The sequence below is a fragment of the Lycorma delicatula genome, chromosome 11 (genome assembly GCF_047948215.1).
Source record: "Lycorma delicatula isolate Av1 chromosome 11, ASM4794821v1, whole genome shotgun sequence".
Classification (NCBI taxonomy): Eukaryota; Metazoa; Arthropoda; class Insecta; order Hemiptera; family Fulgoridae; genus Lycorma; species Lycorma delicatula.
The window spans coordinates 37654172-37681141 of record NC_134465.1 but is presented as its reverse complement, the minus strand read 5'-3'; the positions used below and the strand labels follow the sequence as shown (position 1 = coordinate 37681141).

At 30.6% G+C, this 26970-nt stretch overlaps 2 protein-coding genes across 7 annotated transcripts in view; one reads left to right on the top strand and one right to left on the bottom strand.

Moving 5' to 3' along the window:
- Positions 1-8595, bottom strand: part of Cep97 (centrosomal protein 97kDa) — a 67845-nt gene extending 59250 nt beyond the window's left edge. The window contains exons 1-4 of one of the 3 annotated variants that reach the window (XM_075378242.1): positions 8352-8595; positions 6876-7030; positions 3582-3740; positions 1611-1712 (exon numbers count right to left, since the gene is read on the bottom strand). In XM_075378242.1, coding sequence (XP_075234357.1) covers positions 1611-1712; positions 3582-3740; positions 6876-7030; positions 8352-8379 — 444 coding nt within the window. In that variant the 5' untranslated portion in view covers positions 8380-8595. The remainder of the gene's footprint in view (positions 1-1610; positions 1713-3581; positions 3741-6875; positions 7031-8351) is intronic. The other 2 variants (XM_075378244.1, XM_075378245.1) reach the window with 2 other exon arrangements.
- Positions 8596-8960: 365 nt separating this feature from the next.
- Positions 8961-26970, top strand: part of MFS16 (major facilitator superfamily transporter 16) — a 119235-nt gene continuing 101225 nt past the window's right edge. For 2 of the 4 annotated variants that reach the window (XM_075378339.1, XM_075378338.1), the window contains exon 1: positions 8962-9685. In XM_075378339.1, coding sequence (XP_075234454.1) covers positions 9588-9685 — 98 coding nt within the window. In that variant the 5' untranslated portion in view covers positions 8962-9587. Of the gene's footprint in view, positions 9686-26970 lie in introns of all 4 variants that reach the window. The other 2 variants (XM_075378337.1, XM_075378340.1) reach the window with 2 other exon arrangements.

The following is a 26970-nucleotide window of genomic DNA, read 5'->3' as shown; positions in this document are numbered from 1 at the left end:
TTTTTTCATTTTGCTATCATTACATTTCAGGAGAAATCTATGTACTGATTGGAACAATTGTATTGAGTTATGATATTTATACAATGTTTAAAGTGATAAATTAATACATTCCATGAGATTGTGTCTCTTGCTGCATAGCAAATAATCAATGGAATGATTATAAAATATAATGTAATACAAAGAAGGGTACCCGTATTGAGTTATGATATTTATACAATGTTTAAAGTGATAAATTAATCTATTCAATGAGATTGTGTCTCTTGCTGCTTAACAAATTATCAATGGAATGATTATAAAATATAATGTAATATAAAGAAGGGTACTCGTATTGAGTTATTTATACTGTTTATACTGTTGAGTTATTTATATTGAGATATTTATACAATGTTTAAAGTGATAAATTAATACATTCCATGAGATTGTGTCTCTTGCTGCATAGCAAATTATCAATGAAATGATTATAAAATATAACTTAATACAAAGAAGGATACCCCGCACACTTTTATTATTCATGATATTAAATCTAAAGGAATTTTGTTAATAAATTCAATCAATATGCACTATTATAATAAAATTAGTTGAGAGATATAATAAATAAATGTTTACATAAAATTGTATTTACTACAGTGAAAAGAAAACAGATTTGTAGATCATCAATATCAATATCAAAACATATATTTTATTAAATCATATATAATTATATATTTTTAATATTTATCACAATTTCAATGTAATTTAAATTTAATAGAGGAGTTTAAATAAACATTTTATTCTTGATTTAATATGAAAATGAAATTATTTTTCTTTTTTTAATGCATCTTCAAATATAATTGTCTTGGAAAACTTTTCCAAACATTTTACAGTTTGATTCAGTAATTTCCAATTAGTGAAATTCTGATATTTTTTTTTTTAATCTTTCCATTAATTTTTCCCACTACAGCTAAATAAAAGCATATTTTAAAAATTTTTAATTTTTTTTTTTTTTTTTTGCTTTTAATGCAGTTCTATTATTCTTTTTAAACATTTTAACAATTTTAAGTTATAATTTTTTTTTTAAATATTAATAAGTTCATAAAATATGCTCACCACATATCCTTTTCCAAGAGAAGAAAACATAAAAACCTCAATTTTGATAAAAGTAGGAAAAAAGATTGCTAACAGGCATCAGCTAAGGCTGTATGGGAGGCAGGAAGTTTTTAAAATTATCGTTTTATTCCACTTAAATTAAAATCTGCAAATATTTATGAATGAGAATGTTGAAGATACTTTCTCTAACAAATACAGAAAAAAAATTAAGCAAGTCATTTGGTGATGAAAGAGCTTAGTTACACATTAAAACAAAATAAAGCCTAGAACTGAGGTTTTCTTTTTAAATAAATTGCAACATTTTAATTTTTTATCAGAAAGTTTGGAAACAGGCAAGAGGGATTAACATGTTCAGTATATTCTATCAAGTAACTAAGAATAACAGAATGAATAAAAAATAAATTAACTCTACTGTAGAGTGGAAATAATTATTTCTATTTATAACTAAAAAACTTAAGCCACAGAAGTTTCACTACATAATTTTTCTGTTAATAAATGAAGTATTCCATAATTATTTGGCTTACCTTAAGTTTAGTTAATAATGCAAGATTAGAAATATGTGATATACTATTTTCAGAAAGATCTAAATGTTCTAGCAGTGTATTTGTATGCAGATGTTCTATAGTCTGTAATGCAACATCAAAAAAAAAATTCATCACATAACTAACATATTAAAATTGTAATATTATTTTTCATAAAGTACTAACAACAGAATGAATGAAATATAAAAATATATTATACACCTTTTTAATGCTGAAAGCTTGATTTTAAGCATTCATATAGAGTTTGGTAATCTGACATGAAACATGAGTCATACACGAAAACAGCTTACCTCTTCTTGAGAATAATCAATATCCATATTCAACTAACCAAGGAAAGTGAAGTGGTTTCCTCTTGGGTTACTGAGCATATTACACATGTCAATCTCATCAAAATGCAGGTAATATTAACAGAACAAGTAAAACTTAGAGATAGCAATCTTATTTGATGACAATTGATGATTTTTATATATAAATATATATATAATTTTACTGAAATTAATCTTTTTAAGATTCATATTATTCCTCTGTACTGTTAAATTATACTTAAATTCTATTAAATAAACCGTGTAGTAAGAATATTGAGATAAGACATATATCTTACTTTATTTTTTCATGAAAGTACTTTCACGGGATCCCGCATCCTCAGCTATGAAAATATTATTATTTATTATTGCATAGTAAAAACTAAAAAAAAAAACTACAATAATGAAAATTGTGTATTAATTTATACAAGTGCTGCTATCTGTTACAGCTTTTATAAGACTGTCTCCCTCAAACACTGTCTGATGGTTATCAAATTGAAATTTTGTTTGTATAATTTGTAATATTTATAAATTTGGTTTAATATCATTGAAAACATTACTAAAACTTACAACAAAAAATATTTAAACCACATAATAAAATATTTAAAAAACAAAACTAATAACAATAAAATGTTAATTTAAGTGGAATTTATAAAATTAAATGTAATGATTGTGATCGTATTTATATAGGAAAAACAAAGAGATCCTTTAAAATTAGATTTCTGGAACATTAAGGAAATTATAGAAAGTAATAAATTAGGTTTATCAAATATGGCAGACTCTCGAATAAATATTCTATTTCTGATATTTACACAAATTTAGACATTTAGAAATTAATAAAGATGACATAAAATTAAATAAGTTAGAAAAATATTACATTTATAAATTATAAACAAAATCTCAATTTGATAAACCATCAGACAGTGTTCAAGGGAGATAATCTTATAAAAGCTGCAACAGATAGCAGCACTTATTTAAATTAATATGTAATTTTCATTATTTTAATATTTTTTATTTTAAAATTTTTATTACGCAATAATGGAATTATTTCAATCATGATTGAGGATGTGGGATCCTGTGAAAGTACTTTCTTAAAAAAAGGAAGGTAAGATACATCTCGCTAAATATTCTGTACTAGATGGTTTATTTACTAGAATTTAAATTTATATATATATATATATATATATATATATAAAAACAGTCATAATAAAAATTTTAACTATTTAAAAAAAAACAATTGTTGTAAGGGTAAAAGTTTCAATTTTTATCACAGATTAAAAAATATTTTTATTAGTTTAAGTTATTTTTTTTATGAGGGAAATCCTTAAAGAAAGTCCTACCTCATTACAAAAATCAAGACCTGTGTGCCTGTGAAGCTAGGAGAAAAGTAAACAAAGAAAAATTCATATATTAAGTATTTGAATATTTCATAAAATATATGATTACTGTAAAAAAAAAAATCATAAAAGTATTAAAGGGAAAACAAACACACACAACTCTATCAATCTCTCTCTCTCTCTCTCTCTCTCTCTCTCTCTCGTGTACACGTGCATAAGAGAGAGAGAGAGAGAGAGAAAGAGAGAGTGAGAGAGAGAGAATATACACACATATACATTAAGAATATGTTTTCAATGAACATGAAACAGAATACCTTAATGTTATTTCCAGACAGATTAAGCCACTTAAGGTGTCCTAAATCTTTAAGACCTTCAATACTAAGTATATTATTATGGGATAAATCTAATTTAACCAGGTGTGGCAATCTTGAAACGGCATGCATTCGTAACAGTTGATTGTGACATGCTGATAACTGTAACACAATTGATAACAATAACAATAATTTTTTAATATTACTGTACAATTAATAATAATATTTTTAAGATATACTGAATATTTATTCTAAATTCCTCATTAACAGATAATTAAATAACACATCTATTCAAAGAATAAATAAAATATTTACTATGAAAGAAGAGAAAATGAAAATAACACAATTTTTAATAGGCATATACTTCTTTAACATCAAAATGACTACAGGGATGATGCGTCATGTTTATTAAAATAAATGAAGTGGTATCAAAACTTTCACAGGCTAGCTCAGTAGCACACAAATAGCGCAGAGTTGTGTGAGCAGCAAGCTTAGCCTCTAAACTTTATAATGCAATGAGACAAGTGAAATTGCTTTGTTTACACTGTAAGTTTTAAAATCAATTTTTTGGGGATTAAGTGCGACTGTTAGTCTGCGTTATATGATGGATAAGAACTTGCTTAATGTAAAATTTGAAATTTTGCCTTAAGCTAGGAAAATTGGTTATTGAGACATTCAACATGTTTTCACAAGCTTAAAGAGATAAGGCATAGCTGCATGCCTATTTTCATTAGCTATGTCCTTCAAAACCAGAAAGAAGTATGTTCCTAGGGATTACAAGCAATTTAGAAGACCTTCCACTAACATTGTCCCAAAAATTGGAAAAAAATTCAACAACTTGTATATAAGGACCATCAGAGAATAATGAATAATATTACTGACATTGTTAGCATTACAGGGAGAACACTCTGTGGTGCACAAAGAATTGTATTCTCCATAATGAACGTGAACCCTCTAATTGAGGACTTCTTGTTCGTAATTTTCTCACAAAGAAAAACACTTGTTCCTTTTTCCAAAAGTGAAGATATAGATGAAAGGTCACTGCTTCAACACTGTTGCTGAGATTGAGTGCAGATTGCAGGCTATTCTTGATTTGCTCTCAAGCGATGACTTCAAAACCACATTCCAGAAGTTGCCAGAGCACCAAGACCTGTGTATTATTGTGCAGGGTGACTACTTTGAGAAAAATGATCTTAAAACTTAAGTAAATAAATTCCTTAAATAGAGCTTATCCAAGTTTTCACATCACTTAATACTCTGTTTCCAAATGCTGTTGCACAACTTCCTACAATAAAAATACAATTGTCTGTTGCAATACAAAAAGGTTGGGAAATTAGACAACTGGATATCCCAGCAGCATTTTTAAATGAAAATCTAGATAAGAAAATGTACATCAAATTACCCAGTTGTTGTTATTAAGATAATTACTATTATATTTCACTGTAGAGTACTGTTTACCTTTCTTAGCTTCATTCTTTTATTATATGTTGATGCGTTTCGGAATAACTCGATTGTCAAAACCTATTGTATTCTTATGAGTACAATAAGTTTTGATAACAGAGTTATATTATACTCTTATGAATACAGTAAGTTTTGACAATGGAATTATTCCAAAATGCATCAACATATAAGAAAAGAATGAAGCTAAGAAAGGTAACCAGTAGTCAACATAGATACCAAAATAATGATTTAATGCTAAACAAAAGTTCAATGAAGCTGTAGAAAAATACATACTAGACAATAAGTAAATATTTACTACATCATAATTATTGGTGATCGACATGAATGCAATAAACTAATCAAATTTTTAATGAATGAATTCTAAGCCAAAGATTTTGAGACCATAAAGATTTCTTGGAACAGAAATTACAATGAAAATGAATTATTACTATATTTGAAGAAAAGTTGAAAAAGTAATAAGCAAGTCTGAAATGGAAAATTGCAAAACATATAACATACCCATGGAACATAATTTTCAAGTAGATGTTACAAAAACCAGCTGACAGAAAACTGCCCTACAGAGAATTGGTTGGTTCACTGATATATATATATTTCTAAAGTCAATTCTTTTAAGAATCATATTCCTCTTTACTTATACACAAAATTATATTAATTTGATCAACCTTGGCACAGAACAATAAAGTAGGATGACACTTACCTTATTCCATTATACATGCAAAAATGCTTTTGCGAATTTCTTGCATCTTCAGTTATATGACACCTTTTTTTTTTCAAATTGTTCACATCCAATTACATATTATACATAATTATTACAAAATAATAAAAAAATGTTTATTTTGTATAAAAGAATAAAGCTTAGTTAAAATTTCATTATTATATTTTTTAAATATGAATTATAAAATTCAATGATTAAAAGATAAGAATTAAAATTAAACATATAGAAACAGGTAGAAAATCCAACAATAGAAAAGAGAAGGAATGGAGAAAAAAGACTTCTGAGGACAGTTATGTTTTTTTTTCTTAAGAAAACACAAGTCTCTTTTAAGTCAGCTGTTTTACCTAGAGGAAAAGAAAGTTGCAGCAACATGAATGATCATTAACATGCTGCTTCTATGCTGAGTATAGATAACCCCATCTCCTAAAGGAATTAAGGATAGGGTATATGTCTGATGCACAGATATACATCTACTCTTTCGTTTTGTTGGCATCTTGCCAGATTGTCTCATTTTATGGCCCTAAAGACAACAAATGCATTCTTAAGCTCCACACTTTTCACTTAACTTCCTTTTATAGGTTTTTGTGAGTTTTTAGTTAGGTGCCCACTGGGTCCATGCTATGGAAACTTTTTAAGTTATTGCATCTTCAAAATTTTAGAGGCAATAGCTCTGTCTAAGGATTTATTTTTTATTTTTTTTATGTTTAGCCTCCAGAACCACTGTTCTTCAGACGATGATATGTATGAATATAAATGAAGTATAGTCTAGTACAGCCTCAGGTCATCAGTTCCTGAGATGTGAGATCTGTCTAACATTCATTCAGGATACTGTTTCTTATTCAGCAGCTTTACAAAAAAAAAAAAAATACTAACCAGAAGTAAAGTGAACATGCTTATCAGATAATAGCAAGGTCTTTTTAAACAGATATACTGAAACATGTTAAGGCTAATTATAAGGCATAAATTTGTTTAAAATTACAAAAAATTATGAGAATAAAAACTAAATGGTACCAAAAAAAAAAATGAATATAAAAAGGTAATCTAACATTCAAAATATAACTAATATTATTAAATTAAATAGAATCATCAAGAGATTACATAGTTTATAATATAATTTATACCTCAATTAATGAGGAAAATCCATCAATGTTATCTAGACGTTGTAGTTCATTACTATCTAAAGTTAAAGAAGTAACTTTTTGTGCATCTTCTGTACAATGTCCTTTAGAAAGCTTCTTCAAACCTTGACCAGAGAGATTCAGTGATTTGCCTTCACCTAAATTATAAATTTTGTAATTTAATATAATAAAATTAGAAGTAAAACAAAGAATCACTGTAACAATATAATGAAAAGTAGAAATGATTGTGTTATAATTTAAAATACTCATATAAGTTTGAGAAAAATGTAACAAATCGCTTTCTAAATATACGTAAAAATTTTCTTCTATTCTTTTCAAGGTATTATGTGGTTCCTAAATGCTTTAGGTAGCAGTGTTGTTTAAGGTGCCCCATTTTCATACTCTATCTAAATTTTGTAGCAATTAATAGTTATTTTATATATTCAAGGCCTTTTTACTATAAGATGTACATTTTTACACATACCGCATTAAAGATGTTATATGTGAACTCAACATATTTTTAAAAAATGAAATTTGATAAAACAACAAATTAATAAATACAAAATAATTTACTAAATCAAATATATACTATTCAACTATATAATAAAAGAGATCAATTAACCACTTTAAAATGAACAAAAGAGCATCAATATGAGATCAAAAGAGCGACATATTAGATCTGATTGGACATTAACACATAAATTTACCAAGGAGTTTATCGTATTTGCTCTATCAAAAGTTAACCCATATTTTATTATGTTGATGAATTGAATAGACTAATATGATACATGCAATATACTTCAATTCTGTAACATCATCAGGTAAAATAATGAAAATTATAACTAAGTGTGAATCTTGAATTTTTTATTAATATATTCACAATTTTAAATAAACAAAAAATTAATAAGTACTTAATAACTTCCACTCCATTAATACAAAACAGTCTATACTAGGCTTATTTGTTTCAAATTATCAGTATCTAATTTAATATTATACATGTTTCATGCAGTATTGCCAATAAATGTATCGGTGATACTCTAAAACAATATTTCAAACCAAAAGGTATATTTATTTTTAAGACAAACTGTATAATTTAATGTGTATAACAATATTTTACTTAAATGACCCCACAGAAGACTTCAACCTCCCTTAACAATAACTCAAGAAGAAATAAACATCTAAATAAGAAAAGAATGGTAATTTTACAATCATTAAAAACAGGTTAATTTATTTCTAAATAACAATTATTTAACATTTATGATTTTTCGTAATTTAAATATACAGCAGTGACAAGCTGCTGCTTGAATTAACAATAAAAACCTGATAAGTAATCCTTTATTTATTTTTACACATTAGAATGAAGGTAATGAATCATGCTGAAAAATGTAAAAATATTAAAAATGTATAAATGATGTAAGGTTCCGTACTCTAAAACAGCAAATTTAAAAACAATAATTTGTACTATAAGTACTACTATACCTGATAAACTTTTCATACTGCGTTCCATTATAGATACAATTAAGGCTACCTAAGGCCTGTTCTAAAATAATTAATTACCATTTTCTTTTAAATTAAAACGTACTCATATTTTTAAAAGCTGACAAAATCTCTCTGAGACTATGATAGTTAATATAATAACAATAATAATAATACTAATTAACTTTTATTGTGGATAATTGGAACAATGACTTTTTAGGTTATATACATCATGTCGGCTGTTCAGCTAAACATGCGAATGTTAAAAAGAAAATATTAACTAAAACTAGCTGTTAATAATATTATTCAGAAAAAAAATTCACAGCACTGTAAACTTCATTTAGTATAATAATTAAAAACAATAATATTGGCATTAAGTTTTAAAAAAAGGTATTCCTACTTTTTATTACTAATTTATTTACAAAATAAAAACAAACAAAAAAAAAAGTTGTATTAAAATAAATAAATTATTCTGAACTCGTTCGAATTACTAACTGGGTTTTTCATTGTGATTTTCTTCAATTTTAAGGTTTCCTAATTCTTCGTTATTTTGTCTTTTTTCGCTATTTCCATCTTGTGATTAGCTGATTTGTCAATCATGGTAGCATTGAATAATTAAAGACGTAAACAAAAGATGTAAAATGTGATTGTGGTATCAGTTAAATAGTTAGAATACGAGTTTATCAATCCTTTAGGGAAACTGAGTTCCTTCTGTTTAGTAGTTTTAGTGTTTACGTTCCCAGAATCAACATTAATTAAACCACCACGTTTTAAATTATAAGTGACCTTGCATTTCAAGTATCTTCGTATCAAATTGTAAAAACATTTTTTATAGCAGTTAGTGCCATTTCTTGCTCTGTGCTTGTGATATCTTATCACCCTCTTGCGTTATCATTTTTATTAGCGTAATATCCTTACATATAACGCGGTATCTTCAATATTTTTGTCACTTCGTGTGCACACAAAAAGGTACAGTCGAAGTAGCATCGGAGCCAGGTTATTCGTTTTCTCTTTCTTTTATCACAATGTTTCGTTCTAAGCTTAAATTTTCCATTCGTAATGTTAAAAAAAAATAATTGTATCACATTTGTAGCCCTTTAATAACATTTATTTTCTTTTTCATAGTATTCTTTACGGTTAGTTTTCGTTATTGGTAGTTTAGTTTGTAATATCGGATCTGTGATTATTTTTAATTTTAAGCAAGATTTAATTTTTATATTTAAAAAAAACCACTACAAGATGTCTTCACAAGTTAGAGATGTTCCTATTGGTATAAAAGTTATTCAAAAAGTGACAGAAAAGTGTTGTAGAACAACGTACTTCAACAGGAATCTTTGGTAAGTTCTAATTCTGATTATTAGATTAATTTGTTTAATACATGTTGGACCAGAGCTGTACATGGGTATAAATTTTTATGTTAAAATGGCCAAAATTATAGTGAATTACAAAATGATGTTCAATTTTATATTTTGTATTCTTGACTATTTCGCCCTTCCAAATGTCTTTTATTCCTTTCATAGCTGTGTAATTACAATTGTCCTATGTAAATGCCAATGTAAATAAATATAAAATAACATTTTCAGTTTATTGATAATTTAGTTAGCATGAAATTTATTTATAGTTTATTTACTGAATGAGGTTAAATAATAATGATTTTAGATTAATGTTGTCCTCTTGTATCTACTTAAAAATGATTTAATCTATTTATTTATTACATATTAGTGTTTGGCACTAATGATAATTTGTATCCTTTACTGTTTCAATTTTAAAACTATCCACCAAATATATAAGGTTTTGGTTTTTCGTAAACTGCTATTGCTGTTGTTTTTATTCATCTTTTGCCTTTTATCTTCCTTCTGACACTAAGTACCAGCATTTATGTCTGTATTGTCTGTTCAGTTTTATTTATATTTTTTTAAAATTATGATCAGATGTGTAACTCATTCCAAATATACTCTTTTTATCTTTTAACCTCTACAACCATCTTCATCAATTATTTCTTCTTCACCAATATTTTTCATCTGATAGAAGTTTTACTAATTAAAAATTAATTTGTAATCTTTTGACCAATTTTTAAATGTAATTTACCTGTCTCCAAATTACTTAATAGCTCACCTACTTATGTCATCATAATATACAGCAATATATAATATCTTTTCCAACTCACCTTTAGGTTTCTTAATGTCAAACTTTATCAACTCAACTAATATCTTAAATTCTCAAATAACATCACATTTCAGAAACCACTTTTCAAAATTGCAAATTTTACTGACAAACTGAAACTAATAGATATATTTTTATTCTTGTAAGTTAATAATTTTTCTCTTGCATCATAATGTTTTCTACAACTTTTGCAATCTTCCTCAGTTCGTTACATTTCTCTTTGAAATGTTTTTTTCAAATTATTTACATTTTACCTTCATAAATGCACTCCATAAAAATAATTTTAGAAAGTCTTATTTCTAAATATTTATTTGTTGCCAGTAAATTTATTTTACATGAAAAGGTGCTCCTTGCTGTTAGTAGATTTTAAATTTATCCTACTCCAGTAGTTATAGTATTTTACAGGTTGACTGCAGTAGAAGTCAACCTCTACTGGTAGTTATGTGTAGGTTGGTCCTGGGTATCTTGATCTGAAGTTTTCTGTGGTGAGATACGTATTCAGGATTTGGATTTAATGAATATCTTTTAATATACTACTGCAAGTTTATATTTATTTATTGTTTTGGAAGTATAAAATATATAGAGTTTAGACGTGTCCTGTATTGCATGTATCGTGTAAAAGAATGATCCATTAATGTTCTGTGTACATAAATAAGAACCTTCACAGCTGCTCATGCCACTATTTTTGGGATGCTTATTCAACTGTCATGTAAAAATTAAAAGATGTTTATCATAAATACAGTTTTTTAATTATATTTTATACTTTGTAACGACTACTAAAATGACTATTGATGTTTGTCAATGACTGCCATTATTACATCCATTTTTTTAATTAATGAAGAGTTACAAGTTACAATTTTAATAAGCAAAACAAATCTTTACGATGCTTCTATATCAGTTCTTGAAACATTTAATGAAAATTAATTGAATATTATTTGTTGTACAACCATCCAACCTGACCCCATAGAGGAAGACGCCACCTTGTGATCTCGTTTGCCACACCACCCCTGTTCTTAGCCCAAATAATCTTTACTAGAAGGCATCTTCTAGATCCTTAATACCTGATTACATATTTCAGTCATGAAGATAGCACTGATGCAAATGCCTCAAAAGAAATTTCCATCGGTGTTGAAGCCCATCAACTAACAAAAGATATTTTTCAAACTCATCTAAACTGAATCAAAAAACTGATTGTTTATAAAAATTTACAAATTGAGCTATAACAAAATGTTAATCTCTACCCTCAAAAATTGCTTGCAACATTGGAATTTTGAACTACCATACAAAAGCATCCAAAATTACCTATAAATCAACCCGCTAACATACCAAACAACAAAAAGGCAAAATTTCTGAATGTGCCTACTGTGGTAGAAAAGCATCCAAACGGGTCCATAAGCTACTATTCTACACTAAACATCCTCTGCAATCCTTCTGAGCGCCAAAAACCTTAAAAATCTTTCAACAATGTGCCACTCATTTCTATCTTTCCAGTTAGCCCGCAAAACCAGACTTGAACCCCAATACCCTCAAGCTTCCTAACCACCTCTGCACGCTTAAACTTATATTTTGAACGAACGTACAGCACGTGATATGCATCATCTGCTACTAAACATCGAGAACACTGACCCGAGTCAGTCAAGCCAAATCGAGCCAGCCTATTCCGAAATGCGTTATGCCCTGAAAGGAACTGAGTCATAAACAACTTCCCACTAAAGTGTTGATCGCAATGAAATTTAGACCTTAATAAACCCGGCTAACATTAAACTCATACATGAGTGCAAATGTACGGACTCCGGTCTGGTCTACCGGGGAGAGGAGAATGAACGCCTACTTCCAATCAGCTCCATCGCGGAATCCCGCGTGAAATTCACCATCTTCCATTAACCGCCGTCGAAACGCCGCTGCATGCACGACGAACTCACAGTAGTATCCTTGTCACCACTTTTAAAAAGAAGCTCGCGTCTTTAATCATTTAATCACACATCTTTTCCAACAAAAATTGAAAATAGCCAACAAAAAGCATTCCATTCAGAACCTTCGTTATTGTACCTACGCTTACGCCCGACGAGCGAACAAGGAGTCATACCCAGGAGCCTTATGCCTTGCAAAACTGCAAACAACCAGCTATATCCAAAGATGCTATACTCGAACGAAAAGAAGCGACTTCACGCCTAAAACGCAGATAATACTGACACTCACTCTCCACATAATCATATGGCAGTAAAACATTCAAGAGAGTGCGCAATATTTTTGTCCAGTCAGTCAGTACACTTTGCCGGGTCGAGAGAGTAGGCAGAAGAACGTCTTTCTTTCGTGTATGAAATTCCTTAAGAGCATTAAATGTACGCCTCGTCCTGTTTTATTTAAAAACCCAAATCTGCTATTATAATAGCAGTAACTATAGAAAATTATATTTAAGAATTTTTAATTTTATCATTATTTTATACAGAATACTTCGCTAGTGTTTTTAAATTTTTTTCTTGCATTATGCTATATCCCATTTGTTGCCTAATATATGAACTTCTAATATAATGAAAATATGAAACACATATATATATATAATTTTTTTTTTTTTGGTAGTGCTTGATACTAAAAATTATCTCGATTTTATTGAGTATTTTGTTTTTGTATATCTGATTTTTGATATCGGAAAAAAACAGTTTGTCTGAGTTCGATAAAAGAAATGCTTAAATAGAATTATTTTTTATTTAAATTGAATACGCGGAAACCATATAACTGTATCTTACAGAACGTGATTAACTCAGTAATTACTGCAACAAAAGGTGATTCGTAAAATATGACGCGTTCTATATTAAAGCATAACGGAGCGATATCTTCATACGGTCGTTGTTATTTATTTATACGTAGGCCGATATTTAGGAAGTTAAAAAAAGGCAATTTTATCAGTGCGTTTATGTTAGTGAACAATGCAGTCTTTGCTAAAATGAATAATCGTGTATTCTTTAAAAAAAAATGGCAATATCCATCTCTATCAAACCGGACAACAAAGATTTTTTTCCTAGCTCCTATTCATTGTTCCCACAGAGAGAAAAAAGTAAATAAATATAGTCAGTCAGGAAAAATTGCAAAAAATTTCAGAAAATCGCATTTTTGTTGCCGAATTAAGATTATGTTATTAGTAATAAAATATTTTTGAAATAATGAAAAAATATATTTGATATTCTCGGCATCGGTAAGTAGCACATTGCAACTACAAAATTGCTGCTTGATGCACCATGTTAATGTTGCATCAAGCAGCCATTAACATGTCCTGTTCTTTTATATTAAAACTGCATACATTTTCCAAACTGCCTTTACTTTTTTCACTGGTGAAATTTAAATAAAAAGTTACCGTTGAAAAATTTAAAGGTTGTTATCCGTTTTCTTGGAATTTCTCTCAAACCACCTGAATTTTTTTGTATTTTAGGTAATTAATTGCTTTTAAATGGCATCTAAAAAGATTGTTTAATGACCATTGGTTAGATATAAACTTACACCCAAAATTCAGTCGGGTGAGAAGAGAGATATGTGTAAAAAACATTTTGAACTAAGCAATGTTGGCCGAAAGGCCGTGACTTCGCACAGTAAAGGAAAGCAGCATAATAAAATAATTACGATAAGGAATTCTGAGCCTTCACTGTAAACATTTTCATCTCCCAGTGGTAACATTCGTCAGATTAAAACTTTGATCAAAAGTTGTGAGAACGGTAGTCGTGATACATCTCTGTGTTCTTTACCCGGATATTCTAGTCAGAGTAATAGCATTTGAGCAGCAAATTATACATTTGAATCCTCGACTTCATTTACACAAATGACATCACCATTACTTCTTTTTATTATAAAGACAATGTTTCTAATGCGGAGATTATGTGGGTTCTCATTGTTGTGTAAAATAAAGTTATCTTTAAGTGAAAATATCGGTGCAACTTTTAAAATTGTTTCCTGGTGGTTGTATAGCGTTAAAATTCCAGCCCGGAGCGAGCTATTAAATGCTCTTATTTCATTAATATTGATCTTGCACCATAATTAGTGTAGCATTCTCTAAATAATTAAAACATATTTTTCAAGTAAATGTTAACGATTGTTTTCTGTGCAAAATAAGGTGTTCCGTTCTAGTGTTCTTATTTGTATTACTTTTACTCAGTGATTTTAGTTTTCCTTTAAGTCGTGGTCATACATATATTCTTTAGTACAGTCAATTTGTATTTTTATTTGAAAATCCTTACCTACCGATTGATGTTTTTTCCATATGTTAGGGGTGATGAGGGAAGCTCAACTCCAGATTTTTAACATCCCCCTCCCATAGATTTTTGAAATGCGTTTTTCTCTGAATCTATGCATTTTAGAGAAAAGTTTTACAAACAAAAAATGTAGAGGACATTCTCCTCTTCAATTAATGTCTTTGAAGTTATGCCGTATAATTTGAAATTGAAATACTAGGTGGCGCTGAAATAGTAAAAAACGTGTTTTTTCGGTTTTTTCACCGGAAAAAATTGTTTTTCGTCCGTATTGCATTTGGAAAAGTTGTTAATCTCAACAAAAAATAAAACAGACAACTTTTCTTGTACGACTTTCTGTTTTGGAGCTGTAGCTTGTGAAAGTGTGAAAATGTTGTGAATTGGGCACGTGTTCGAAACCGGTCTAGTCGTTTACAACGTTTTTACAACTTCAGCGCCATCTAGTATTTCAATTTCAAATTATACGGCATAACTTCAAAGACATTAATCGTAGAGGAGAATGTCCTCTACATTTTTTGTTTGTAAAACATTTCTCTAAAATGCGTAGATTCAGAGAAAAACGCATTTCAAAAACTTTTCGAGTATTTCGAGTTTTTCAAAAATCTTAGGGACGGGGGATGCTTAAAATCAGGAGTTAAGCTTCCCTCATCATCCCTAACGCATGGACAAAAGATCAATCGGTAGGTAAGGATTTTCAAATACAGCCTATTTTGATGACAAATTGCCTGTGCTACTTTGTTAAATTGAAATTTGTGTGTCTTAGAATCCTTATGCGAACTAAGTTATTAAATAGTGTTTTTTTGTTTATTTTGCAAAATATTGTAGTCTTTTTAAAAAATTTTTGCGATCTTATGTACGAACCAATTATTTTTTTAAAAAACGCTCTGGTTAGTTTTTATTTCTTATTCTGTATTAATTTTAGTTAACATGATGTTCATTTTTATGCGAAAAACTTGTTAAATTTTTAACTTTTTTTTTGCTGTTTTCAATGTACTACTGAAACAATTTATCTCAAAAAATAGCCTAAGTTTAAATTTATATTTTAAAAAAAAGCAATTAAAAGATAAACTTTAAAAATGAATGTAATAATAAATAATAAAAAAGGCGAAGTCGGGCAGCTACGGTGATTGCGGCGGCTGCAAAAAATAAAATATCTATCTATTCTGCGGAGTAAACAGCAACAAACAGCATATCTTTAGTCAGGAAATTTTTATTAAATCGGTCAGGAAAAACGATTCTTAAATTTCGGTGGGAACCCTGTTATTATTCTTCTATTGATATTTTAAATAAATTACCGAACCTTTTAAAAACGTCTTTCCACCGGTTTATTTGAAATACAATTATACGATTTTTTTTATAGAAATAGTATTAATCTGCCGATTTTAAATAATACCGATTAAAAATTACAAAAAAAACCCTGAGTTTTCTGCATGCCTCCAGCACATAAGTACATAAATACGTGATAAATAATTTCATTTACCCCTTCCGGATTTTGATTTCGTTTTTTTTTGTAATTATTTTTCATATTGAGCATCTTCATTTTATCTTATTACTATTTCGTATGTATTATATTTTAAATAATCTAATCGTATTTAGTTTTTATTTTCTAATTAATTGTGTTGTATTTGTGTTGGTTTTACCGCGGTTCTTCTTAGTCTATTCGTTGCTGATGTGATCTTCAGCATCAATTATTTATTATATATCGATCAGAATAAAAGATTTATTTGATTTATGCGTATATAAATTTAAGTTTCTGTACTTATATTTATCGATCAGAAGAATCTTCTTCAAAGTGTCTAGAGCGTTTTTATTGCACACTTAATTTAAAGCGCTAAAATTAGCGCTTTAGGTATTATATTTTATTATTCTTGCTTTGTCATCGAATTAAAAAGGAATTAAATGTAGAATAGAATTTTTATAAAATTCAAAATATAGATTTCAGAGCGCTGTTGTAACTCCTGTGTATTCCTGTTTTGACAGATTTTCTCCGACGTTTAAGATTTCAATATTTATTTTGTCGGTAACTCGGACGACATTATCGGATCGTGAAAATAAGAAATATGAATTTCTCCGGCTAAAGATTTCTTAAGATTTTTTTCTCCTTTTACAAAAGCGGCCGAGTGATTTTATTAAGTAAGTGAAAAACGTCGGGGTTTACCGTACTTTTATGTTTCCGACTCTAAATGCGTTCCGTTTTTTCAAACGGTACGGCCTAAGGATTTATTTTACTTGTTTACATCAGAATTTTTAAACCGTACAAGTTAAATTTATTCAGTCATTCCGTTTCATCCGTTACCCGATTTTATTAGTGTGTCTCTTCCTTTATATTTCCGCCTTTCCTACGATCTCGGATTTCATTTTTGTACGGTAATCTTTATTCGATCTCGTTAGGTTATTTTTCCCTTTACGCTTTCATTTACTCCCAGGTAGATTAATATTATAGTTTCTGTCGATCTGGTTCTTTATTTTATAACATCGGCCCGCTAATTTTTTTTTCCAGTTTATTTTAAACTTTATTCATTCCGTACTTCATCCGCTCACGGCAAGTTTACGGTCTTTCTTTTTCGCTGCAGCAATCGTAACACGATTTGCTTATTTGGAATGCCGCGTTCACGGCTCTCTCCTCGAGTGTAAGACGGATCAAAGAATTTTATCTGGCGACAAGACGGTGCCTCTCCTCGACGATAAAACTGTGTACGGGATCGGTGGATGTTGTTTTCCCCGACCCCGGATAGATCGGCTCGACCGATCCAGAGTTAAGGAGTTTTCTGAGAATGATTTTCAGATCGTCTAAAAAGTTAATTTTCTAAAGAACGTGCCGTTTACTTTTTCTTTCCGGTTTTACCGTCGTCCATAATTGAACGTTAAGCAATAAAAACCATTCAGATATATTAAGATTTTCTTTGTAATTAATAAATGTATGCTCGATATTATTAATAGTTTTTCTGAACGAATATTTTAATAAAATAACCTACATTATTGAGATAGATTCATAATACAGGGCATACAAAAAAGAATTAATGTTTATTATCTTTAAATTCTTACGATGAATAATGATCTCTTAAAGTAGGAATCAAAAATAAAATGAAAGAGTAACTTTGTTATAGTTTTCCCTAAAAGTGTTCGATGCGACGAGTACCTTCCGTTGCGCGGAACACATCCGAATGACGGGAGATTCGTCCCATGCCTAGAGTAATGTTGTACTGCGGTGAGCCCAGACAGTCGCAGCATAATAGCTTCGCTGACACTTTTGTAAAGAATACGCACGGTACGGTAATTCTACTCCCAATTAGGATGAATGACTTTACGGTTTCCATAAAAAGCATCACCGGACTCTTTTGTCATGCACCGTAGATGTTCCTTGAACCAGAAATTCTCATCAAGGATAACACCCAGGTAATTTTGAGCTGTAACGTACCGAGTGGGGAGACCAGCCATCCAAACCCGGATTCGTCGGGAAGCAGCCAACCGGCCCTTAAGCAACATCATTATGTTTTTCTCTGGGTTGAAAATCATCTGGGTTGGAATGTATCACAAGCATGAGCAGCTCGAAACTCTACCTCTCCAACACGCAGTGAAGTATCCTCCAAACAACAATTTATTAAGTATACGTGTGACAACTCTCACACTAACCACAACCGAGCGAACAAGAAGCTCCGCCGTTATTCCATCAAAGGCTGGAGTCTTACCTTTACCTAATCTACAGATAGCTTGACGCACCTCAGCCTCAGTGATCTGCAAGAACACTGCATCTCCGCGGAACGGAGCAACCTTTCGCTGCACCTGCAGAAAGTTTACCGTCATTTTAACTTTACTATCATCAGGCAGTAAATCTTTTAGTAAATTGTGTTAAATCTCAGAAGCATCCGAAATTACATCATACTTCGCCGAGAGAGCTGACAGAAGAACATCGGGTCGGTGCCGACAGATCTAGCGATCGGGTTTTAAGTTTTTAAAATTGAAAAATATCCTTTAAAATAATTTTTCATGTTTGTTTTTATTAGTCCTTAATTTTCATAATAACGGTTCAGATTAAGCTAACGATTTTTTTTCAGGCTTTCTAAATTCATATAGCTGTATCGTTTTTTAAACGTGTCGAAAAAATTGTAATACTAAATAAAGATTTGTTAAATTTGTAAGCTGGTTGAGTGCAGGTCGACTGACCTGTCGCCGGAAGTAATCGGATCGATGCGAATTCGATGACAGTGCGTTTTAATAAATATGTGTTCCGTCTTATTGCGGTTTCAATTTACAGAGGTTTTCTTAAACTATTTTCTCACAACTAAATGTTCTCTAAATTCTAACGCCGAGTTACATACCGGCAATTTTACAAAATAAATTTACATCAAGCCTAAAATAAAAATAGCTTTCTTCGACTCCACTTTTTTTTACACTTTGACACTTTTCTCGGATAGAAATAAAGAAATCGGTTGCTTTACGGTTTCGAATTAAATTGGAAAACAAGAAACGGTTAACAAAATTTTTTAAAAATCTTAAAATCTTCAACCAGGTGATATTTCGATTGTTAAACGATTTTCATCGGTAGTCAGAGGGAGAAAACTAAATGAATTAAAATTTATTCTTTTTTCAGTTATTTCTAAAAAAAATCGATTTTAATTTTTTTTTCTATAATTATACTTTTTCCTTTGTCTACTGATGGCGATCGGGAGTCATTTAGTTCTAAATTTTAAGTAAAATTTTTGTTTACAGGTTTAGAACTTAATATTTTTTAATTTACTTAGTTTTCCGAGTCGAAAATCAAACAAAGCCATTAATTTCGCTTCATAATTTGTGTCCCGATAATTTTGGTACCGAATCATTTTATTTTTGGATCAGAAATCAAGGGAGGGGGGTTATTTTTGGATAACGATGAAAGGTTTAAGAAAATATTTTTATACAACTTTTATTTATCTTATTGTTAGCTGCAATTTTAATTGTCGAAGTACGGTCTTTACAACGTTAATTATCGCTGTGTAATTTATGTACTTAACGGAACGAATTATTAGTGGTTTTGCAGCCCTGTGATGCATCGTCATGTTAAATTAATTTACGATTAATCTTAGTGAATACATCGACCTAAAAGAATGTGCAATACGATATCGATGTTATTTTTCCTTTATCATTGGGATAAATATTTCTTTTTATATAATTAATGATAAACATTCATTCGGCGAATTAAACAGAGATTATTTTCTAAATGCGTATCTAACATCGTTACATAATTTATTTTGTATCAAGGCCGTTTTTTTATCCGTTGCACTTCATTGTTATATAGTTTTATTTCTTGTTTATAAAATTTGATTTCTACGGCGGTTATATTGATTATTTATTTACAAATGTCGATAATAAATGCGCTGAGTTGTATTCGGTATAGCGGGCGGCGTATTGCTGTGCATGTAGGCTGACGACTGGCTTACCACGCTATTAACCGTCCTGAACAACTGTGACAATGTACTTTTTTTTCTTTTTCCTGTTTAGCCTCCGATACCGTTTAGATAATTCTTCAGAGGATGATATGTATGAGTGTAAATGAAGTGTAGTCTTGTACATTTTCAGTTCGACCATTCCTGAGATGTATGGTTAATTGAAACCCAACCACCAAAGAACACCGGTATCCACGATCTAGTATTGAAATCCGTGTAAATATAACTGGCTTTACTTAGGACTTGAACGCTGTAACTCTCGACTTCCAAATCAGCTGATTTGGGAAGACGCGTTAACCACTAGACCAACCCGGTGGGTTGTGACAGTGTACTTTATACTACGTAAGTATACGGTGCTATACGAGATGTTTTCGTAAAGGAATGACTATGTAACTGTTCTACCCGTCCTATCATCTATCTCGCGCACGCGAGTGCACAGTAATACACCGCCCCTATATCCGCGTACGTTTCGCATTAAATTACATCAGTCGAAGAAAATCAGCTAAAAATTTATCCCGATTTTAAACGTTAGTAGCTCTTTTAATATTTTTATACATATATGTATTTTTTTCATCCTCTTAAAAATTAGGTCTTCCATCCTGGACTTTTCGTTGTACGATGTGAAAATGAAAAACTCTTCTGCATAAATTAAACTTTTTTATTAAATTCTTAATTTGACCATTATTTTTTATTAATTAATTAATTTTTTTTGTGAAATATTCTTCAACAAAAACAGATAGACATCGAGAAAAAATGATACGTAAAGTATATTTTTAAATATCGCTTAAGTGTAAGTGCTCGATTTCTTTCCAACCTACCCGCCCAAATTGACGCCGCGTAAGAGGTCATACTCTCGAAGACACCATGTACAAATGACGGCCCGACAGTCCGTAATCTTTCCGAGCAATCCTTCTAAGCTTGTGCATCACAGAGACGGCGTCCGCTGCTACTTGCCTAAAGTAGTTGCTAAGCAGCAACTTCTCATCAAACGGAACACCTACGTACTTATGAACTCGAACTCGGCTGATTACATTGCCTTTGTACTTAATACGGGGGTTAAATTTTGAATGTCCATTCAGCCCTGTGCGGTTGACAAAACCTTCTGCGTTCGATCTTTTAGCTGCGGTCGTGAGTTAACCACGAATTAACAGAAGGCATTCATCTGCGACAACCTTGGCCGTGACCCATTCCGGGAATGAATATATTACTCATAAATAAATAAATACATATTTTTCACTTTCTTGTGGACACGATAACTGCCGTAATTTTGCGCCAATCACTTTCAAATTGATACATAAAATATAACGACTCAAAATCTCAGTCGAGATCGTTAATGGGCAAAATCGGACCATCGGGACTGAAACGGGGGGGGGGGGGGGTTCGAAAAAAACAAAATATCGTTGTAACTTTCTTATTAAGTAAAATATCGAATTCCTTTAAAGTTCCTACTTTTGTTTGGATAAGGTCCTAAAACGTATTTAAGTAAAGGTTTTTGACATCATCAACCATTGGCCCAGGGGATGGAAAAATAGGGTTTCGAAGACAAAAAAAAATCATACCTCCCGTAATAGGCGCAGTATCGAATCGGTTTAAAGTGGTCGGTAATCGTCTAAATATTACCTGAAACTTTTGTCTGAAACATGTGAAATTTTTTTTCACATGCAACCATTGTCGTATCGAGTAAATTTGAAGTTTTTCTTAACTTTAAGGTGGAAATCTTTTTTATCTCCTACTTAGCACCGGTGAAATCTACCTCCGCACATTCCGGCGTGCCGAAAGCGATTTTTTTTAGATCGATCGGTTGTTTATTAGCTTCGCATATTTTATGCTTTCTTGTTATTTTCATATATTTACAGTTTTCTACGTGTTACTAGACTTCAATTTTCTGTTCTATTTTTTCTAATTAATTTTGTGTACTCTGACGTCACTGATCTCCTTAATCAAATCTAAATTTTTTTATATTCTCAAATCAGCATATCTACTTTTTCTTGACACGATTTGTATATCATATTATCGTGTACTGATTCGAATGAAACATCATTTATTTATTTAAGTTTGTGTTACTGGATTTTTTATCGTTAACCGTACAAAATTATATATAGAGCATGTAGGTGTGATACTCCGTACGAAAAATAAATAAATATGTTTCGTAGAATTACAGTGTGAAAGAACCAAAAAAGCCTTAACGCGATAAAGTCTTGTAAAATTAATAAATGGAACATGTAAACGTTTGAGGTAGTTGTTAATAAAAAAATAATAATGATTGTTTGAAATAATAATAACGGTGTAAATTCTACTACCGTAAATAAATTAAATCTGTATACCATAAAATTGTTGTAATAAAGACGTTAATTTAAAAAAATATATTCGTTCAAAATTCTTGGTTTTTTTTTTAAAAAAAGCTCATGTGTAGAGTAATATTTTTGTAATAGAAAATCTTTTTATTTATTTTTATCATAATCTCTTTAATCAGTCGGCTAACGGCATTATGGATTGCATTAATTGTCTTTTTAATAGACGCCTATCTTTCGATTAAATTATTGATATATTTATATATATATATATATATTTTATCTCATGATAAAGTCATTTAAATGTGTAATATTTATGTTAATTGTTATGATGTTGTAATGGAATGTCTGATATCTTTTGAATGCTCTGATTTCGAATTAATTTCAAAATTTTGTACGCGTTTTTTCATTGGAATGAATCGAATTGGTTTGTCGAAATATTTTTATTTTAAATTAATAATTTTTATTTTTTTGTCTGTAGGGAAAAATTATTACTTTTTTCTCTCTCTTATCATCCATCGTCGACTGGAAAAAAGAGAATACGCAATTTTTCTGCGTTTATTATTTTTATCTCAGATTTTGTACCTTTTATTTTAGAATTACCGAAACTGTTGAAATCTGTTTAATAAAGTTTTAGCGTCAGTAGATTTATTTATTTTTTTTGTTTGTGATTAATAAATCTTTCGCATAATATTTATGAACGAACTATAAAAAATAAATAGTAAAAATAGTTCCAAAAAAAGTAACGATATTCCGAGTTTACGGAAACTAATAACAGCGCTGTTTCGTGTAACTCGATTCGGCTTACGAGAACGCTTCCGTTTCCGGTTTTAATTAATCGCTGATCGATTTTTTTTAAAAATACAACGAACAGATTTTAATTAAACCGTTGTTATTATCGACGAGTTATTACATAATGTAGATTTAAACGAAAAAGCACAGAATTATCTGCAACTTCCTTTAACGGGTTCCATTAAAACGTTTTTTTTTTTTCAGCGATTTTATTTATTATCTTCTATCCGCTTTACTATTTGTTATGCTTATTATTTTCGTAGATTAACATGCAATTTAGCGGCTTATTTTTTATTTTATAAATATTTGTATTATTTTTTCGTTCCTACCGAGCGTTTTCCTTGATCCTTCCGCTTAAATGCTGTGTAGTACATCTACATGTTTCCGACGCGTTATATCGTTGTAATATCGTGTAAGTAAAATAATACCGTCCGATTAAAATAATTTTTTAAACGTAATTATCGAACTTCAATTTTTATTCTATTTATGATTTATCGAAATCTATTATTTGCACGATCGAACCTTATTTTATTCTGTCGTTATCTTTAAAAAATAAAACTGCTCTTTCGGCTTTTTTTTTATTTTCTGAAGCCGATCTTCAGAAGGAAACCGGATTTAGATTTAGAGGGCTACCGCAGAAACGGTGGATGTCTTCGATCGAGGGAGCTGTGGTTAACAGATGCGACTTCGAAAGGGTGTTCGAAAATAACCGTTGCGATTCTTTGGAGAGAAATACGGCAGCACGATGACGATCAGATATACGTTCGAACGGAGCAAGTTCTGAAAATAATCGTGAAAATAAGCGGAGGTCGGCCACCTTTATTTTATGCGATAATATTGGGCTACAGCCGACAGGCCGGGGTCACCGTATCAACACTGTCCGTTTTCTCTTTTTGACAAAATTAATTTTGTTACTGACTTTTCGTCGGAAGAATTCTTCACTTTTTTTTTGTGTTGCAGAGGAATTGAAATTGGACATCGTTTTTCTTATAATACTTTCTTGACGACCTAATTTACCGACGAATAATTTTGTAATCCGATTTTATTGAACGACTTCAAATGAAAAGGATCATTTATATTCGGGTTGTCTTATGACACGATTTTACGGATAACGTATCTTGTCACGCGTACTTTACACCTTCTCGTTTATACGTACGACACCCGATGACCGTATGAAAAAATCGACACGATAACTTATCTAGCACACTTTAGCGGCTTACACACCCACACTTACGTACACATACAAGACATAGAAAACACACCTAGCGATAAAATATATATTGTGTAATGTTATGTACATTAAACAATTTCAAGTTATCAGGAAAGTAGATCGGTGTGTTACTTTAAAAAAAATATGAGTTCATTTACGAATTAATGAAAACAATTAATTCAGGAGTATACAAATTAATTTAATAAATTAATCGGTAACGACTTCACCGATTGCGACATTCATATCCTAAACGATGGCGATGAACTTTTTTTTATGTACGATGTTACACTCGCACTGAAACAATGTGTGTGCGCGTCATGTAAAATATTTTCGTTTTCGATTCAGAATATAGAGCACGGAGTACCACAGGAAGTTTTCTCTGCCTTTGCTCTCGTTCATGAACTGCTTAAAACGCCTGAACCGTTCATTTTTTCGAATACCTACATCCAAAGATGATTATTTAAAATACTACTACGTTAGTATTACAAAAAGTGTTACTATTCATCGGATGGGTTGTAACCGTCTGTCTTTAAATCCGTCGAGTTGTGCTTCACATTCAGAGGTACCGCTGCTAATCGCACAGATAGAATTCCTGCTAACGATAACGATCGTATTTCTATTGCCCGTACAGTAGTGATATTTTTGCGTCTTTATAAATTCTCTTGGAATGATGAAATCTATTTAATTTGCGACAAAATCAAATGTAATTGTTTTGCTTTGAAGCGTCGTAATAAAACGATAAGCTTATCGTCATTATTAAATGATTGTTTTACCTAAACGTGGAATATAATTTCATATTACGGTATTCTTTTTCCTGTTTGAATCGTTTCTTAGAACTCCCTCAGAAAATCGGAACGATTTTTTAAGGTATATATGTGAATAAATCTTTATTCTGATCGGAACATAATAGTGCATTATATAGATCGCGTCAATTATAAAATTAAAATTAAAAACTAGATGCGTTTAAAGTCCATATTTACTATTTAAATACAAGATAGTAAAATAATGTTATCGTATTTTCATTAAATATAACCCACCGGGTTGGTCTAGTGGTGAACGCGTCTTCGCAAATCAGCGGATTTCGAAGTCGAGAGTTCCAACATTCAAACCTTATTAAAGGCAGTTAGTTTTATACGGATTTGAATACTAGATCGCGGATACCGGTGTTCTTTGGTGGTTGGGTTTCAATTAATCTCACATCTTAGAAATGGTCGACCTGAAACTGTAAAAGACTACACTTCACTTACACTCATACATATCATCTGATTTATCCTCCGAAGTAATACCTAACGGTGATTCCTGGAAACTAAACAGGAAAAAAATAATAAAAATACATTAAATATAAAAATTATTACAGAATAAGTGACAATTCAGAAACCGCTATTGATAATTGTTTTGAGCATATATTTACGTACACGTTGAAAGGGATGAAGAAAATTTACGATTTTTTTTGTTTTTAAATTAATATCTAAAAATTCATCGACAGATTAATTTTGTTTCCTTTTAATTGCATTTTAAATAAATTGCTGGGAAGATTTTTAACACGGTTCAGGAATTTATTAAAAAAGCCGCTGGGAATTACATATCCTGGCTACGACGGTCGAGTTATGCGATTCATTAAAAAAAAAAAAATTTTAGTTACCCCGTAAAGTATTTTCAGTTCAATCATGTTAAGCTGTTTTGGAACTCATGCATCAGATGTGGTTGTCGTATCGTCGCTTATGCTCACGACGCGCTGCTACTGATTGAAGGGGATTCGCGTAACGAAGTTGAGTTCCGAGTCGCTCATGCTTATGAGACACTCCGGCTGTGGAGTCTCCAACATAAGGTGATTTTCAGCTCAGAGGAAACCACAATGATGTTGCTTAAGGACCGATTGGCTGCTTCCCGACGAATCCGGGTTTGGATGGCTGGTCTCCTCATTCGGTTCGTTACGACTCAAAAGTACCTGGTTGTTATCCTTGACTAGAATTTTCGGTTCAAGAAACATCTACAGTATGTAGAAAAAATGGCCGCTGATACTTTTTATGGAGTCCGTAGAGTCATTCATACCGATTGGGGGTTGAATTACCCTACCATGCATATCCTTTACAAAGATGTCAGTGAAGCTGTTATGCTATATACTTTAGGTGTTGACGCGGATATTTTGCTTTGGGCCCAGCGACTCCTCTTGCTGGCTGTTATAGGCGGTTATAGAACAGTCTCGCGGGAGGCAGTCTGTGATATAGCCGGAGTCAAACCAATAGATATCTTGGCTAATGAGCATAAGGGGGCTTTTTTTAATGATTACGGTATTCACTAAGATTGATTTTAAATAAATAAAATTCAATTCTAAAACGTTTTTTTTTTCGATTTGGGAGCTTTCCCCCAGCAGGGAAAGGGTATTAAGTTATTTTTAGTGATTTTCTTGTTTAACGAAATACGTTTTGAGCATTAAAAATCTGTAAGTGTGAAAATATATATATTTTTTTCATTTTCTGCGACTTCCATAATCAAGGAAAAGCA